Genomic DNA, 18123 nt, shown 5'->3' on the forward strand with positions numbered 1-18123 from the left:
TCAGGGAAGCGGAACGGAACAGCTTCAGGGAATTCTGTGAAGGGATCGAACAGATCACAAAAGCAACCAGGCTTTACAAGGATGTAGCCAAAGACGTGGGAATATCCTCCGTCTGTTTGAAGAAGGTAGATGGGACATTTACCGGGAACGAGGAGGACAGGGTACACCTGCTTCTCAGAACTCATTTACCGGGGTCCTACCCCACGGTGGCACGCGACAACATTCTGCCTCCCACCCCATTAATGAATAAAAGAAGAGAAGAAAGGAGAACTAGAGACTATCAAAATAGGTATGTTCAGAAGCGAGGCTAAGGTGGGCAGTGGGAACTTTTAATCCACTGAAATCTCCCGGAGTAGATTGCATTTTCCCAGCACTAATCGAGAGAGGCCTAGGAATTATCTTAGAGTCTCTTCTGAGGGTGGTAACGGGGAGCATAGCACTGCTCTGTATCAGCACTGTACGCGTTTTTGGATATCGAAGGAGCATTTGACAACACATCGCACACAGAGATACAAGATGCCCTGAGCCGCAAGGGAGTGGGAAACACCCTGTCATTCTGGATGGGCAAAATGATAGAAAGCAGGCGAATAGAAGTACCGACATGAACATTACTCAAGGTTGTCCACAGGGCGGGGTACGCCGCTGCTGTGGAGTATAGAAGTGAACGAACTCCTGGACGTGTTAGCAAATCTGGAATACAAGTCCAGGGTTAAGCGGACGACATTGTTTTAATTTGTAGGGGCAAATATGAAGATACCTTATGTGATAGAATCCAAACTGGACTAAGGGTTACTAGTGCCTGGTGCAGGAAGGTGGGAGCGCGTAATCCAACCAAAACCACCATAGTAACATTCACTAGGAGGCGTAAGCTTGATCATCTGAGAGCCATAAGATTACATGATATGGAGGTGAAACGAGAAACAGAGGTCAAATATTTGGGAATTATGCTAGACCAAAAATTACTCTGGAAGACACCTGTCGGAAAGCCACGAAGGCTCTGAGGACTTGTAGGTCCATAGCAACAAAAAATGGGTTTGCAGCCCGAATATTACCTATCGAGCGGTAATCGGAGCAGAAAGAACCGAACTCAGCACACAAGACAGGGAATTACATCAGCTCCAAACACTGGCTTGCGTGTATCAGTGGGGCAATGGGGACATACCCAACGGCATCCCTGGAGCTCCTTCTGGGATTAACCTCTCTCCATCTGCGCATACAGATGCAGGCAAGGAGGGCAATAACCAGGATGGCCGGAAGTATCAGTGAGGCGGGGAGCTGCTTACACCGAAGGAAGATTGACATTCTTTTTAGGCGGTATCTCGAATTACTGATACCAAGGGATAACATGACTACGAGGTTTCACTTCGATAAGAAGTTTGAAACACGTTGGAGTAACAAGACAAACTGGGAGAGCGTGGCTGCGACATACGGCTTAAATAGGCAACTCATTACTTGGTACACTGACGGGTCCCTCACAGCAGAGGGAGCGGGTGCCGGTGTCATTGGTCCAAAGAAAATGTACTTTGAGCCAATGGGCAGGTACACTAGCATATTTCAGGCGGAAATATACGCCATAGACAAATGTGCCTCCTTTAATCTCCAAAGGAACTATAGGGGGCAGAACATAGCTATTCTCACCGAGAGCCAAGCAGCGATCAAGGCACTTAGGTCCAACCAGGTGAACTCTAAACTGGTGTGGGAATCCCTTGAGAGACTGAATACACCCGGCTCGTCCAACAAGGTCTGGATACTTTGAGTTCCAAGCCATGCTGGGTTGGAAGGCAACGAGGCAGCGGACGAACTAGCCAAGAAGGGAGCAGGGACGCCTTTACACTGGCCAGAACCCTTCTGTCGAATCGGAAACGGTTTCATGGCTATGACTCTAAGAAATGAAGAGGAACGGTTGAGCGTACTATACTGGGCAGGCCTGCCAGAGATGGAGCAGTCCAGGGTGCTTATTAGGGGATACGAACCCATGAGCACAAAGGATTGCTTAAACCTCACTAAAAAGAACCTCCGAATCACAGTGGGAATTCTCACTGGTCATTGTCGGCTGAACTATCACCTAGGGAAGCTAGGGATATCTACGGACACTTCCTGCAGGTTTTATGAGGAGGACGAAACCTCTATACACGTCCTGGGAGAGTGTCCGGCACTTGTGCAATGTAGGTCGAGGCATTTGGGAGAACACTTAATACTAGATGCAAAGCTGAAAGATCTGGAAGTAAGGAACATACAAAAGTTCCTGACTGTTATAGACTTGCTTGAGATGCTATTATCGATAGGTACACTATAACCAGTAAAAGGGGCACAATAGTTCTTCAAGGACGCGGTGCGACTTTCCCTTAACAGAATAATAATAATAATGCACATGGTGATCGCTGGGAGCTCTTTCTTAACGAAGAGCTCCAGACGGAGAAGGATGAAGGTGATTCTCTCGCGCCTAAAAACGGGAAAAGTTGTACCAACTGGTTGGGTAGGGCTGACAACCCTACACAGAAAACAACTTGTTACGAAGCCACAACAGGAGCCTCGGATTGAACGAATAATACAATGATGAACCCGGCAACGACAAAGGAATAACGATTTACGCATTTTCTCATGGAACGTGCGCTCCCTGTACAGAGATGAAGCTGCCAAGCAGCTATCCGATACCCTGTTTCAACATAGGGCTGATGTAACAGCGTTACAGGAAATGCGTTGGACAGGGACCGGTTTCCTGGAGAAGAGTCGATATAAAGATATATACTACAACTTTGAGACCGTTGATAATTTCTCCCATCTAAGGTCGAAAATCACAACCGATAATAGCTACGATGATGAAATCCGCGGACGGTTGTTTTCAGCCAGCAGAGCCTATTTCAGCTTACAAAGACTGTTCCGCTCGAAACGTCTGACCATAGGGTCAAAGCTCTTACTGTACAAGACTATGATCTTGCCAGTCCTCATGTATTCCTCGGAAACTTGGGTTCTTAGCAAGAAAAATTGCGAACTTTTGGCCGCGTTCGAGAGAAGAATCCCCCGAAGAATTTACGGTCCCCTACGTGTGGATGGACGATTCCGTAGCCTATATAACGACGAAATTTATGAGCGATACCACGACCGCCTGGTAGTAGATATCATGCGGCTCAACAGGTTGCGGTGGGCGAGTAATCTAATCCGTATGGATGAGAATGGGCCAGCCCGGAAAGTCTATAAGGGTCTATGGTAGAAAAAGAAGACGAGGCAGACCCTACCTGAGATGGAGCGATGGCGTAGGCCAGGACACCAGAATGCTTTTAGGGATATCGAATTGGTGGACCTCGGCGCAAAACCGGGATGTTTGAAGTTCCTTACTAAGGCAGGCCTAGACCGGATACCAGTTTTTGCGACGTTGACAATGATGATTTGACCCTAGAAAGTAAAAGTAAGCGAGAAGATAAGCGTGAAATATAGGCGATAGACAGACAATAAGGTAATAAGGTGAGGCAATCTCCGTATACCTGGACGCATCAGGCTGACATGGTCTGATAAGTTCAACTTTGAACGGTACTATCTCTTAGAATTTTACTCGGATCCTTTTTCAATTTTTTTAAGAATATTTTAGACGTAATGTATTAAGCAAAAAAATGATTTTTTTTTTTGATTTTGAAACTCGTAATACAATTGCTTGTTAGTTTGCACGGTATAATCAAATTTTGTGGACTTATAAACTTGCTTTGTTCTGTTTTTGATTCTTTTTACAAAATCGTTGTTAGAAACATTCACATTCACGTGTTGGTCAAAAGGGGAAAGTGGCAGTGGGTAGATCACACATTACTGAAGGGTGACAGCTATAGTGCTGGCAATGCTATGCAGTGTAATCAGCTATCACATGGTGGCCGACGACTGGAGTGCCCCAGGAGCACATAGCGCAGAACAGTGAAGGAGGAGTTTAAACGTCTCGGGAAGTCCTGGAGGGAACTGAAGGGCATATTTGCGAATCGCATACGTTGACGCCTTGTCGTGATTAAACAAATATTTTATTTAAAAATTAGATTTTATTTTCCCTGAGTTTCTTATTTACATTTTTTTTGGTAAAAATCTCTTAAAATTCTGAATTAAAATTATTTCAATCTACGCGTTTGTACACTGGTAACAATAATCGTAAACTTACTATATTAAATGTAAAGATATTTAGAAAAAAGGCAAATTAGTTAAAAAATCAACAATAAATGCTTCCGCTGATATTCGGCAAATTTCACATATTTAGAATTTTGAAGATAGAAGGGATCCTGAAAAAATATCGAAATTAAAATTAAAGTTTGATAAGGAAGAAGTTCAAGACTATATAGTTCACAGTAAGGATAACAGAGCGTAAAACAACGAAAAGCGAAAACATGAATATCAATCAAATGCAACGAAACACTAGATACTCGTTATTTAGAAAAACAATTGGTCGAAAATTAATTGAAAATTGCTCTCAAAGATAGGAGAAGTATCTAATAAAATCGCCGTTCCAAAAAAGTTATTCATGGTTTTTCCAGCCAAAACAAACGACTTAATCCCTACATCCAATCATTTAGTATTTGTACAGGGTGCGGCAACATAACTTCCTTTTTTAAAATGCGCGCCACTCAGTTAGTTGATGTCATAGCGGAGCGCTAGTGGTCTCGTTCAAGAGGGGATACTATAAAGTTTTGTCCCGACACGGTTCAGTCGCCATCATGCGTTGGAATAGTGAGGAGCGTGCCTTTGCCGTTGAGGTTTACTTTTCAAGCGGATGTTCGGTTATTGCAACACAGCGTGCATTTCGGAATCGCTTTAATTTAGCCCCGTTGGCTCCCATCCCAGACCGCAAATCAATTGTTACATGGGTCACTACATTCAGACAAACTGCAAGTGCGACAAAAGGAAGAACTGGAGTCCCTCGGCCCGTTAGATCACCTGAGAACATTGAAGCAGTGAGAGCGTCAATGTTGCGATCGCCACGGCGTTCTGCGCACAAACACGCATCTGCCCTTGGACTATCCGAAGAGAAGAATTCTTCGTGATGATCTTCATTTTCATCCCTATAAGATGGCGATAGTGCAGGAACTTTCAGAACGTGACTTCAATTCTCGGATGAACGCGTGTGAGCTTCTTCTTGATGTCGTTCCCGAGGCTGCTATTGTTTTTTTTAGCGATGAAGCCCATTTTCATTTGTGTGGGTCGGTTAACAAACAAAACATGCGTTACTGGGCTGACACCAACCCTCGAGAATTGCATCAAAAGCCTTTGCATTCACCCAAAGTCACAGTGTGGTGTGCAATTTCCTCAGCTGGAATTATTGGTCCCTGGTTTTTTGAGGAAAATGAGGTTACAGTGACAGTCAATTCGGACCGGTATGTAAACATGATACAGAATTTTTTTTTTCCCACGGCTAGAAAGTTTGGATTTGGAGGACACTTGGTTCCAACAAGACGGTGCAACAGCACACACTTCAAGAGCATCGATGGCTGTTTTGAGGGAACACTTTCCAGAGCGCCTTATCTCAATTAGAGGCGATTTGGAATGGCCGGCACGCTCTCCCGATCTGTCCCCTTGTGATTTTTTTCTATGGGGTTTTTTGAAATCCCGTGTTTATGTGAACCGTCCAAGAACCCTACAAGATTTGAAGACCAACATCCAAGAAGAAATTGCCAACATAACACCTGCTATGCTAACAAGAGTCATGACAAACGCCAGAAATCGGTTTATGCAATGTATGGAGAATGGGGGACGTCACCTAACAGATTTGATCTTTCAAAACAATGTAAATAAAAACTTTAGACATGTACCTACATTATAAAAAATAAATAAATATTTTGCGATGCATACAATAGTTTTTATTTAGTGTTGAAAAAAGGAAGTTATGCTGCCGCACCCTGTATTTGCAAAAACAACTACAAACTCCTAAATCTCCATTATCTCCAAAAAAGATACCTTGGGTTTTCTGTAAGAAGTTCTGAAAGAATATGGAAGAAAACATTCTAAAAGAGCAAAAGGAAATTACGAAAGATGCTGAAGCTTTCGAGAAAAATTACAAAAGGATGGATCTGCTCGAAAATCTTCGGAGTATCTGGCGAAAAAGCTACAGAATATCGAAGAATTGGTGGCCAATTTTCGGGCAAATCACCAGAGGTTGCTACGCCTGCTAGAGCTGGAAGATCCGTATGTTTTGGAAACATTGACGACATTTCTTCTAGCTGAAAGTCTGACTGATCCAAAGCCTGAATGGACGAAGAGACTGCATCTTGTGGACCCAAATTACATCTGAAAGTCGGGTATCGATTTAATTTTAGTGGCCGAAGCCTTTGAAGAAATCATAGAACCTCAAAGCATGAAGGGAAAACCATTACTTGCCCTGAAGGCCAGGTTGGACTGGGTCTTATCCGGAAAGGTTCCTATTAAGCTAATGGAGAATACGACCTTCGTAGCCAACATATCTACGATAGAATTCCCGGCCGCGCTTAACCGCTTCTTCGACTAGGACGAAGCTCCAGGGGATACGCAGTCTGCTAATGAGTGCGAAGTCATTTATAAGAGTACGGTTTGTTGCGAAGGGGATGGAAGGTATGCGGTTACATTGCCCTTCAAAGATGATTCTAGTATGTGCATTACCTTGCACATCACCCAGCCATTAAAAAGGAAAGTACAACGACCAGCGTCCAACGAGTGTTTGATGGTTCGATGAAAATTTCGACATAAGCTTGAATGATCGACTCCACACTGGACCCAAGTTGCAGTGAAGCCCATGGTGTTTTACGTAGGCACCTGTCGTGAGACTTAATCCTACGGTCCTCTTCAGACACGGATTGATTTTGTGACCACAATCAGAGCCCCTCTGAGACAAGCAACAACGATACCAGTCTATACCAAGTGCATGGCTTAGCATTCATACTGGTGGATGCAAGAATTACCTAAATCTCTACCGAACTATGGAGTACGGCACCCGTGTTGATACGCAACACCACGTCGAGGCCCGAAGGTCTTTTCTCGCTTGAGCACAACCACAACCACCATAAAACTCCCACTAGGGGGGCCAACCGCAAATAATCGAAGTATGTGAGTCCAGGGGCTTTCCCGGTTTCCATGGTACCAGTATACCCCTGGTAAGGTTTCGTGACCAATTTGCCACTTCAGATGAGTCCCCGTGCAGAATCGGGTCTGATCGCCCTGATTAGGCCTTTGGAGCATTCGCCTACTGAATCACGGCCGGCAAACCAAAGTGATTACAGCATCTCCCGGTGCCACCACTATGGAGGTTCTCCTCGGCCACTTGGTTGGTTGGTTGGTTGGTTTGGCCGATAGGGTTGCCGCCCCATCTTCCCACCTCCCGCCACCTCTGAGCACCAGGACCCAAGTTACAGGATGCATTCTCATCAGAGTTTCCAAAGGGTGCCAATGAAGAATAAGCCGATTCAGGAATACGTTCTCCCAACAGTTTTGCTCGGCCAAACTCCAACTACATTCCTCTCAGTCAGGACACTATACCAGCTGGCCAAAGATGAAAGAGATAGGTTCCCTATTGCTAGAAGAAATTGGAAAAGGATTTCTTGTCGACGATTTCTTGAGCGGTGCTGATACAGAGGCGGAGGCAACGTTATTTATTGGGCAAATGAAAGATCTTCTGAAAACAGGCGGATTCAACCTAGAAAGTGGGCTGCGAATAACCTAGGATTGCTACGGGGAATTCCAAACAAATCAAAGGAAGTCGAACTGTATGAGGTAACAAAAGAAACAACCATTGCAACCCTAGGATTGCCGTGGAATCCATCAACGGATGGCATCACATTCAAGTCGGTGATGCCCGATTCGGCTGAGACTCTAACCAAACGTAAGACGCTGACCATTTGCAGTGGCTTCCACCAATGACAATAGCAATGAAACCACTAATGCAGAAAATTTGGCAATCAGAAATTGGCTGAGACGACCTTCCTCCGGGAGGTATTATGAAACAGTGGAGAAAGTATGAAGTTAAGCTTCTAGAGCTGGAATCTATCCATATACCACGGTGAATTCATTATTCAATGAGATTTGGGATGGTATCTGTATCCCTACTTTGCGCAAAGACTCGTGTAAAGCGTTTGAAAAGGAAGTTCATGCTTCCAAAGTTCGAGCTGAAAGGCGCCATGCTTCTACCACAACTCTTGAAAAAGGTGATTTCTATGATAGAAGTAATGGAGGTAGCGGAGAATGGCCCAGCAGATTGTGCTTCCAAGGGCATAAGTCCTCGCAGTTGAATCATCTTTTATGGTGGAAGGGCCCGGGATGGCTGGCGGACAGGGAAGTCAATAAGGAGGTCGTCAGCTCTATCAATGTCAATAACTTCTTTGATTTATAGGAATATCAAGCTTTTCGAAGCTGATAAAGTTCGTGGCTTACGCTCTTCAATTCGCGGCTCGTTTAAGAGGTCAAATTTCTCCCGAGGAATACGAGCAAAGTCGAGAGAGTGACGACTGTCCGCAATTATTTGAGGATGCGATATTGGACTCTGAACGATCACAAGATGATTCGTGTTAGATACAAGAATAGTCGTACTCGGCAACTAATGGACAACATTCCTGTCGTTCACGTCATCCCCAGCCCCTCGTTTTTGCATGGCGGAGTAGATTACGCAGGTCCTTTCAGGACACTGATGTCCAAAGGCCAGTCTACTACTGTTCTGAAAGGATATGTTTCCGTCTTCATATGCATGGTGACCAAGGCTGTGCATTTGGAACTAGTGAGCGACTTGTTTACCGAAACTTTCCTGGCAACATTCAAGAGATTCACTGCGAGAAGAGGCCTCTGGAAAGCAGCAGCTAATCCAAAGAACTTCAGACAGATCAGCTTGACTTCATTCTTGCCGAAAGGTTTGGAGAGATTGGTGGAGCGTCACATTCGTGGAAACGCACTTAGGTCACACCCACTTAGTGAAAACCAACATGCTTACCAACGTGGAAAGTCCTGTGAGTCAGCTCTTTATTCTTTGGTCACAAAAATAGAGAATGCAACTTTGAATGGTGAGTACGCGATGGGGGTGTTCGGGCTTTTGACTGTGCGCCTTTTCAAAAACTTTGTGATGCCGCCAGAGCGCATGGTGTTGATGATGCTTTAATTAAGTGGATCCATGCTATGCTAACGCAAAGATTGCTGTGCACTGAGGTAGGGGTCGATAGCTACCTGACTACGGAAGCAACGAAGGGCTGCCCCCAAGGAGGTGTGCTTTCGCCACTTCTATGGAGTATGCTGATCGATTCACTACTCTGCGAACTGCAAAATTTGCCAATACACGCTCAAGCTTATGCTGATAACGTGGCTGTACTTGCTGTTGATCGGGATCTTGGAACGGTGTGTAGGAATATACAGCGTGCCGTTGATTTGATAGACAGCTGGTGCCTTAGACATGGTTTGTCAGTTAATTCAAATAAAACCATAATGGTTTTATTCACAAGAAGGAGAAAATTGAATGGACTTTGCCTCCCTGAGATGAGGGGTACTACCCTTCAACTTTCCGAAGAAGTGAAATATCTGGGAGTCACTCTAGGTAAAAAACTTCTTTGGAACAAATATGTAGAGGTAAAGATGAAACGAGCTCTCACAGCTTTTGGGCTGTGCAGACGGATCTTTGCCTCGTCATGGGGACTCAGGCCTCATGTGGTAATGTGGATATACGTTGCCATCATTAGGCCGATGTTCGTATATGCATCCGTAGTGTGGTGGGTTAAGGTGAGGCAAAAAGGCTTTCACCGTGAACTAGCCGCACTGCGAAGAACTGTGTGTTTGGGTATCACTGGTGCCATGAGCACGACATCCGGCGCAGCTCTGAATGCACTACTCAATTTGCAGCCCCTGGATGTATTTATTCAAAGCACTGCAATGAAAGCAGCTCATAGACTAATTCGATTAGATCTATGGGGAAACATTGGATGTGGAGGGCACAGAGCATTGGAAGAGTTACCGGGAGGACTGAATCCAGTTCTTACAATGCCTTCCGATTCTCGTCTCCCCATACATCTGTTTCGTAGAAGGTATGAAGTTACCCTGGAGCGTAGAGAGAACTGGGAAGGCCCAGAGGAATGCGTGGTGGGATATACGGAAGTCTTCTACACCGATGGCTCAAAAAATAGGAGGGGGTTCTAGAGCTGGAGTCTACCCCTCGAATAAAAACGAGAAGTGGGCTTTTCCTTTGGGACAATATGCAACGGTTTCTCAAACCGAAGTTTATTCGATTCTAATGGCGAGCGGTTGAAGGGCAGGCGCATCACAATCTGCAGTGACAGCCAATCTGCATGGAGGGCATTGTGCACTCCTTTGATCACCTCGAAAATCGTTCAGGAATGCTGAAACCGTTTGAACTCTGATTCAATACAGTGGAACTACTAAGGCGAACCTGGTCACTTTGGCGTAGAGGGAAATGAAATCTTGGACGCTTTAGCGAGAGAGGGGTTAATCTCCCATATGCCGGGACCGGAGCCAGCAATTGGAGTATCAGTAGCATTGACTAAGTCTGTTTTCAAAAACTGGGAACGAGCTTGCCGTAATGACAGGTGGCAGAGCCTAAATGCTGCTCGACACACCAAACTTCTCCTACCAGAACCGAACATACGTATCGCAAAGTTTATCCTGTCGAAAAGCAGAAGGACTTGCAGGTGTATTGTGGACGTTCTGACAGGCCATAATTCACCAACTGGACATATGCTCAGAATAGAAATTACGCAAGATGATACGTGTCCCTCCTATAATGAGGAAGCGGAATCAACGCAGCATTTCCTATGTGAATGTCCCGCCTGTGGACGCATCAGATTTTTGGTGCCGATCTTCTCCAATTGCGATGGATAGCATCACATCCACTAACGGAAATCCTGCGATACGTGAACGAATCCGGAATATTCCGTTAGACAGGGGTGGCGAGTACAATGGGCCAACACGGCCTGAGTGGTCAGAAGCTGTAGTTTCTCCCCCACTATACACACACACACATACACACGGAGTACCTGGAGAAATTGTCGCGATTATTTTTGAAGAGTTTTTCAGCAAAAATCGTAATGGAGACGAGGGTCCCCCATCAAGAGCTTGCAGGAGTCAATAGACCTGCAAAACCGGGGGAAGAACGAAAACAACAAGCGTTTACGTATCGAGAGTCCACAAGTGTCGGACTCTGAAAGTAACTCCTCATCGGAAGAGGAGATGTCCACCGACAACACGGACAACACCGCCACCGAGGAGGAGGAAGATGTGGACTTTCCACCTCTGCCGCCACCGAAACCAGTGCCAACTCTTCCGCCCATTTTTAAAAAAGCAGTAGTGAAGTCACCGGAAAAGTCAAAGCCTTCAGGACAGGAAAGTCCTAAGGCTAAAGAAGCCGAAAAGGATACGGTACCCGTGATTTTAAGGCAGCCATCAAAATGGCCAGCCATTGAGAAAGAATTGAGAAAAAGGAAAATTAATATCCTTCACGCGAGGAGGATACACCTAGGAGTGAAAATCTCCAGAGCAGCCGAGCGACCACCGGAAGATCACCAAATTTTTTAGAGAAAGTGGAATTCAATTCCACACATATCTTCTCCCAGATGAGAAGAACATTAACATTATAATCCGGGGGCTCGAGGGAATAGCGCCCGAAGATGTGAAAGAAGACCTTGAGGATCAGGGCTTCCATCCTATAGAGTGTTTCTTCATAAAAATGAAGAACGGACCCTCCAGACTATTAAAGGTGTTAATGCCGAAAAACGAAACCGGCAATTCGATCTGCCACTTGATTGTGAAAATCGAGTCCCAAAAACCGAGGACTTCGCAATCGCAGTGCCATAACTGTCAGCAGTTTGGACACTCTGCGAACAACTGTTTCGCTGACGCACGTTGCGTTAAATGCGAGGGATCGTATCACTTTTCCAAATGCGAGAGGAAGCAGGAGCAGAAGGCAACCTGCACCAACTGCAAGGGGGATCATTCAGCCAGCTACCGCGGATGTCCAAAAAATCCTAGAAATATTAAGAAAACCTTCGCCCAGATGGCAAAATCTAACCCATCTCCACAGGTACCACAGGTAACACAACCAATCAACAAATCGACAGGAAAAACTCCAACAGCACCGAAAACTCCCTCTTCCACAGCGAACCCGAAGCCCGTACAAATGGATCAAGTGCTGAGCAGCATGCAAGCACAGATCCAAAACATGATGGAGTCAACGATGACCAAAATGATTCAAAACCTGTTTAGCTCGCAGATCCCTCTAGGCAACCCAACTAAGAACCAACATGGTAAGCATTAAGCTTAACATTATCTCGTGGCACGCAAATTCCGTAAAAGGAAAAATGGGAAAATTGAAAGAATTCCTTTACGAGGCAGAAGTAGACATACTACTCATCCAGGAAACGTTCCTCAAACCAACAGACCCACTTAAAGTACCCAACTATGAAATATATAGAAACGACCGACTTACTGGCCGTGGAGGAGGAACCGCAGTCCTCATCAAGAGAAGCATCGAGCATCACCGCCTGGAAACACCACTCATCACTGGAATGGAAGCTACAGTCATCGAGGCAAGGACAGGACCAGCTGATGTAAAAATTATATCAGCCTACGGTCCACCATCAGCAGATAATTTTTTAGAGGACCTTCAACTGCTACTCAACGAGGACAAACCGACTTTTCTCGCCGGGGATCTGAACGCGCGTCATCGAGACTGGGGAGCAACACGAAACACCAAAGCAGACCGTTGATAATTTCTCCTATCTAGGGTCGAAAATCACAACCGATAACAGCTACGATGAGGAAATCCGCGCACGGTTGTTGTCAGCCAACAGAGCCTATTTCAGCTTACAAAGACTGTTCCGCTGGAAACGTCTCACCATAGGGTCAAAGCTCTTACTGTACAAGACAATGATCTTGTCAGTCCTCATGTATTCCTCGGAGACTTGGGTTCTTAGCAAGAAGAATTGCGAACTTTTGACCGCGTTCCATAGAAGAATTCTTCGAAGAATTTATGGTCCCCTACGTGTGGATGGACAATTCCGTAGCCTATATAACGGCGAAATTTATGAGCGATACCACGACCGTCTGGTTGTGGATTAAATCTAGCTAAACAGGTTGCGGTGGGCGGGTCATCTAATCCGTATGGATGAAGATAGTCCAGCCCGGAAAGTCTATAAGGGTCTATGGTAGAAAAAGAAGACGAGGCAGACCCTACCTGAGATGGAGCGATGACGTAGGTCAGGACACCAGACAGTTGTTGGGAATATCGAATTGGTGGACTTCGGCGCAAAACCGGGATGTCTGGACATCGTGAAAAATCCCTTATCTGCATGGAAATATACTATGATTAAGCAACGTCTTCTAGTCGTATTTAGCACAAGCAATAAGGAGCAGACTCGGGAACTCATACACTGCCTAGAATTCTGGGACTAGTGTTCAACGCAGCGCAGCTCCTGCGCAATATGAAACGCACAGAAGGTAATAAAGCCTCGGATGCATTTTTAGATCTTTGTGGTTAGAGCGTTTACAAATACGAATACAGTCGATACTGGAAGCTTCGAATGCCTCGTCCCTGGACGATGTAGTGACTGCAGCTGACCGCATCGTAGTACAACTCACTAAAAGCCAGTCGGCAGAAACCATGGAAAATTCCGGGTAGCAGGTGTATCGCGACCAATAATAGACGCAGATTTTTTACAACGCTATATTACTGGTCGTACCTGATCAAGTTCGCCCTTCACATGAAACAGGAATATCGACAGTCTGCGAAATCCTGGTACGGAAATATCCAGCGCTAACAAACCCAGCGGCAATCATCACACAGCGGAACCACGCAGTGCAGTATTACATAACCACAGGAGACCTCCCCCATTATACGAACGGCCACGCGGATTGGGGCCGATTCTATGGACTCCAATCAACAAACCTCCAAAACATATCGCCCGAACTTATCCACCAATCGCGGAAGCGGGTAAAAGACAGTGCGGACTTCCTCACTCAGGGAGGAGTACTGTGGCTGGCTTAGCTGAACAAACCCAGCGGGCTTTGAACTTTGCCACGAAAGGTAGCATCAGCGGCAAATTAAGTCAGCCGCAACAATGCGTAATCTTCTAGTTTAGTTTTAGTATTCTCGAGTAGAATAAAGTGGTTTGTACTTAGAAATACCTCCTCCTTTATAGGGAAAGGCGTACACGTGGCGATATACCGGCCCCCTATACAGGTTTGCCACGTTTTAGTTAAAACACATACCCTTTTTAAGGTTCTGTTTGTAAAACAAAACCTTATTAAAATCGGTTTACCGTCTGTCTTTTTTTTTTTTTTTTTTTTTTTTTTTGTTTTTGAGGAGGTGGAAATCTTCAAAAGACACTGGTCTGGACACACCAGCGTGTGGGATTTTTACCCACTAAAACCACCCCCGACTTCCTCCCTGCCCCGCGGAACCACCATAAAGTATTACATCACGGGGCGGAGTCAGCTCACTCTAGCTTAATCCCCTTTCTTCTATACGCGGCGCACGTGACCGCGTTTTTCTCCTTTCCTCTGCCTTTCGCAATTTATCTTGAATTGATGCGATCATGGAGTTGACCGCATCCCAATTCTCTTGATGTGCTAGCATTTTCGGTACCAGATTTTCTGGCACCAGCACCTCTCCTAGAGTCTCCTCTAGGTTCCTCCTTTCTTCCACAAATCTCGGACAGTGGAAGAATACATGCTCTGGGTCCTCTGGGACTCCATCGCAATTTGGACAGTCGGGTGAGGTCTCCAATTTAAACCTGTGAAGGTATTGGAGATATCCTCCATGTCCCGTGAGAAACTGGGTGAGATTATAATTAACCTCACCGTGTCGTCTCTCCAACCACTCCTTGATGGCAGGAATGAGCCTGTGAGTCCACCGACACTTTCCCGAGCGTTCCCACCGCTCTTGCCGTCTATTTATGGATCTCTCCCTCTCAGCCTTCTTCGTCTGCAATAAGGGAGAGGTGGGCTTCGCATGGTATATATTCGCCATCTCATCTGCCAAGATGTCAATCGGCATCATTCCAGAGATGACGAATGCTGCATCATCTGAGACAGTCCTGAAGGCAAAGCATACCCTCAGAGCTGTCCTCCTGTAGACTGCATTCAGTTTGCTAGTGTTAACTGACATCCGCAACGCCTCGCTCCAAACTGGGGTCGCATAGAGCATGATTGAGGTTACCATCCTGGCTATAAGCAACCTAGAGGTATGCCGTGGCCCTCCCATGTTCGGCATCATCCTGGCCAGGGCCATACTGGCAGTGGATGATTTATCACAAACATACTGTACGTGTTGCTTATAGCTGAGCTTCCTGTCTATCACCACCCTCAAGTATTTGATGGCCGGCTTGGAAGTGATGATATGATTCCCGACTCTAACACAGGCGTAATTTCTCTTCCGGCGCTTCGTGATGAGGACCGCTTCTGTTTTTTCCTCCGCAAGCGTCAGACCAGAGCTCTCCAACCAGCATTTGACAGCACTGATTGCCTCGCTTGAGTATAACTCAGCATCTTCGAGATGCTTTGCGAACCGTCTGTCTGTCTGTCCGTCTGTCTGTCTGTCTGTCTGTCTGTCTGTCCGTCACACGCATTTTTCTCGGAGACGGTTGTAGCGATTGGCACCAAATTTGGTAGAAAGGTGGGAACTGTGAACGCTCACGCATATAGTGAGTTACATCCTTTTACGACGAATTTAAGAGGGGGTCCCCATACATGCAAAGGGAGGGTGTAAATTTTTTTTTCATCAAATATAGTCATGTGGGGTATCAAATTAAAGGTCTCGATTAGTACTTTTTGAAGCCAGTCTTAGTTTTGACATTTGTTGAAAAGGTGGGGGGTGCGGAGGGTTGAAAGTGGTCATTTTTTTAACGAACCCATTCTCAGAAACTACCCAACCGAAAAATCTGAAAAAAAATCAGGGGGCTGTCACTATATGGTGCCTAGGTTTCGAAATACCCTTCATACCGATACCTGTTCAAATAAAGTTAATAATAGTACATTACTATAATTTTTAGTAATTGGCAGGAAAACCCCCCTTAGGTTCACCCTAGAATCACAACAATATAGGCTACAGCATAGAGCATGGTCCTGCCAAATTTGGTGAAAATCGCACTATTACTAAAAAAGTAATACTAGGTCAAAGCTGTCGCTTCTCTGCAAATTCGAGACTATGAATGTCAATATCACTTGAAAGTGGCTACTTTCACATAATATATGCATATTTTACGTGCTACATGCTCATGGGACAAATGCACACCCAAATCTCTTTATAAAAGAAATACACAAAACCTTTCATACCTGAAGCGTCCAGCTTCCGGTTTCCCGACTTGTTTTCTTTGGAAATAGACTGGTTCTGCGCCCGCGATACCAAAACGAAAAGTGTATGTGCTTAACGACGAAGTGTCAAATTTGGAAGTTTTTTTGATTTTGCGGGCAATTTTCTTAATTTTACTTTTTCTAAGAACAAATCGTAGTTATGATAATTAGCGACGACACCAAAGTTGAATAACAGTAGGGCGAATATTTAGTTAGGATAATTGTTAACAGATGACTCTAATGCTAGTGAGGAGACCTTGTCAAGCGTGCAAAGTAGTTTTCTAGTAAAGTCTTTGCATGCCTTTCTGGAATATTCGGCGGAGTATAAAAGGGCCGAAAGTTCGCCCACGAAGTGAGTCCGTTACCCTTATTTCCTTCGAAACTCAATCATCCCTGGTCTTCGTAGCTGCTGTCTACTGTCCCGACCAATCCTTTGATACCCACGACATTCGTTCGATCCTAGCCTACTGTGCCGCTCAACCGAGAGCAAACAAGTCCTGATACATAATTATAGGGGGAGACCTCAACGCCAGGCACCCGTCATGGTTCGATGTACGGTCGAACCAGAACGGGGAAAAGCTCCACCGTTTCCTAACCACCTCTAATCCCAATATTAACCTCTCCCACTTCAGCCCTGCTCTCCCTTCATTTAATAAAGAGTACTACCATTCCTACCTTGACCACTTCCTATTCAGCAGCAACCTCACCATCAAACCCAATCCCAATACCTATCCCTTCCTAGAAACAGCCCCCGGTATCAGTAACCATGATGCCGTGGTCTTAGAAGTTTCACTCCCCGACAGAGCCACCAGGCCCTCACCCAACTTAGTCCCTGACTTCCAGAAGGCGAACTGGAAACTCATCAACCGCACCCTTAAATCCAGACTCGAACCTCTCCTCCTCCCTACCAACGAAACAGTCTCCAACGACACCATAGATTGGACAGTCCGTCAGTACACTGAAGCAATTCAGAAAGTATGTGACGAGCTGATACCTTCTCGGTCCCTTAACTACCGCAACCTTATTTCTCTCCCTGACGATATCCTCGCAGATATCAAATAGGAATAGATACTCTCCGCAATCCTCTCCTCTCCGTAACGAAATCCTTTCCCTTGACAGGTCAATCCGCAACAGAATTTTAACCCTCTACACCAACCACCTACACAAACGCCTCTCTAATATCGAACTGAACCCTGAGACCTTCAGGGAAATCAGAAAAACTTGCCCCCGTCTAGGCAAGTCCTCCCAGCAAACCACCTTTCTCCCACAGAACATTTCAACCCCTGAAAAGGTGAACATCCTAGCCGATCACTTCCTTCAAGCGCACCATTGCACCCTCCAAATTCGCGATCAACACTTCGAAAGTGTTGTGAGCGAATCCATAGGAAAACTACAATCCACTCCAACTTTCTACCAACCCAGTCCCAACTTAACCCTATTCACTCAACCCCTTATCCAGCCCGATGAACATGATAATGTTTCTCCCATCCACTTTGTCAGCCCAAGTTCAGTGGAAGCTGCAATTGCAGCCTCCAATAACAAAAAATCAGTGGGTCTCGACAAAATCCCCTCCATAGTTCCAAAAAGGTGCGCCCCGAATATTTCCACCACCTTCTCCTCGATCATCAACCACTGTATCCTCAACGCTCACTTCCCCACCGAATGGGAAAATGCTTGCATAGTTCCCGTCCCAAAAAAGAACCTGAATCCACTCAATCCCGATAGCTACAGGCCTATCTCTATCCTTTCTTCATCCACCAAAATCTTCGAGCGGATTATCAAATCCCTCATAGACGAGCATTGCACTTCCAACAACACATTACCAGAATTTCAATTCGCCAACCGAACTAAACA

At 45.5% G+C, this 18123-nt stretch overlaps 1 protein-coding gene across 3 annotated transcripts in view; it reads right to left on the reverse strand.

Moving 5' to 3' along the window:
* Positions 1 to 4005: 4005 nt before the first annotated feature.
* LOC119647842 overlaps positions 4006 to 18123 on the reverse strand; it is a 142887-nt gene continuing 128769 nt past the window's right edge. For 2 of the 3 annotated variants that reach the window (XM_038049096.1, XM_038049097.1), the window contains exon 4: positions 4118 to 4253. In XM_038049096.1, coding sequence (XP_037905024.1) covers positions 4176 to 4253 — 78 coding nt within the window. In that variant the 3' untranslated portion in view covers positions 4118 to 4175. Of the gene's footprint in view, positions 4254 to 18123 lie in introns of all 3 variants that reach the window. The other variant, XM_038049098.1, reaches the window with a different exon arrangement.

The sequence above is a fragment of the Hermetia illucens genome, chromosome 2, assembly GCF_905115235.1.
Source record: "Hermetia illucens chromosome 2, iHerIll2.2.curated.20191125, whole genome shotgun sequence".
In the NCBI taxonomy this organism is placed as follows: domain Eukaryota; kingdom Metazoa; phylum Arthropoda; class Insecta; order Diptera; family Stratiomyidae; genus Hermetia; species Hermetia illucens.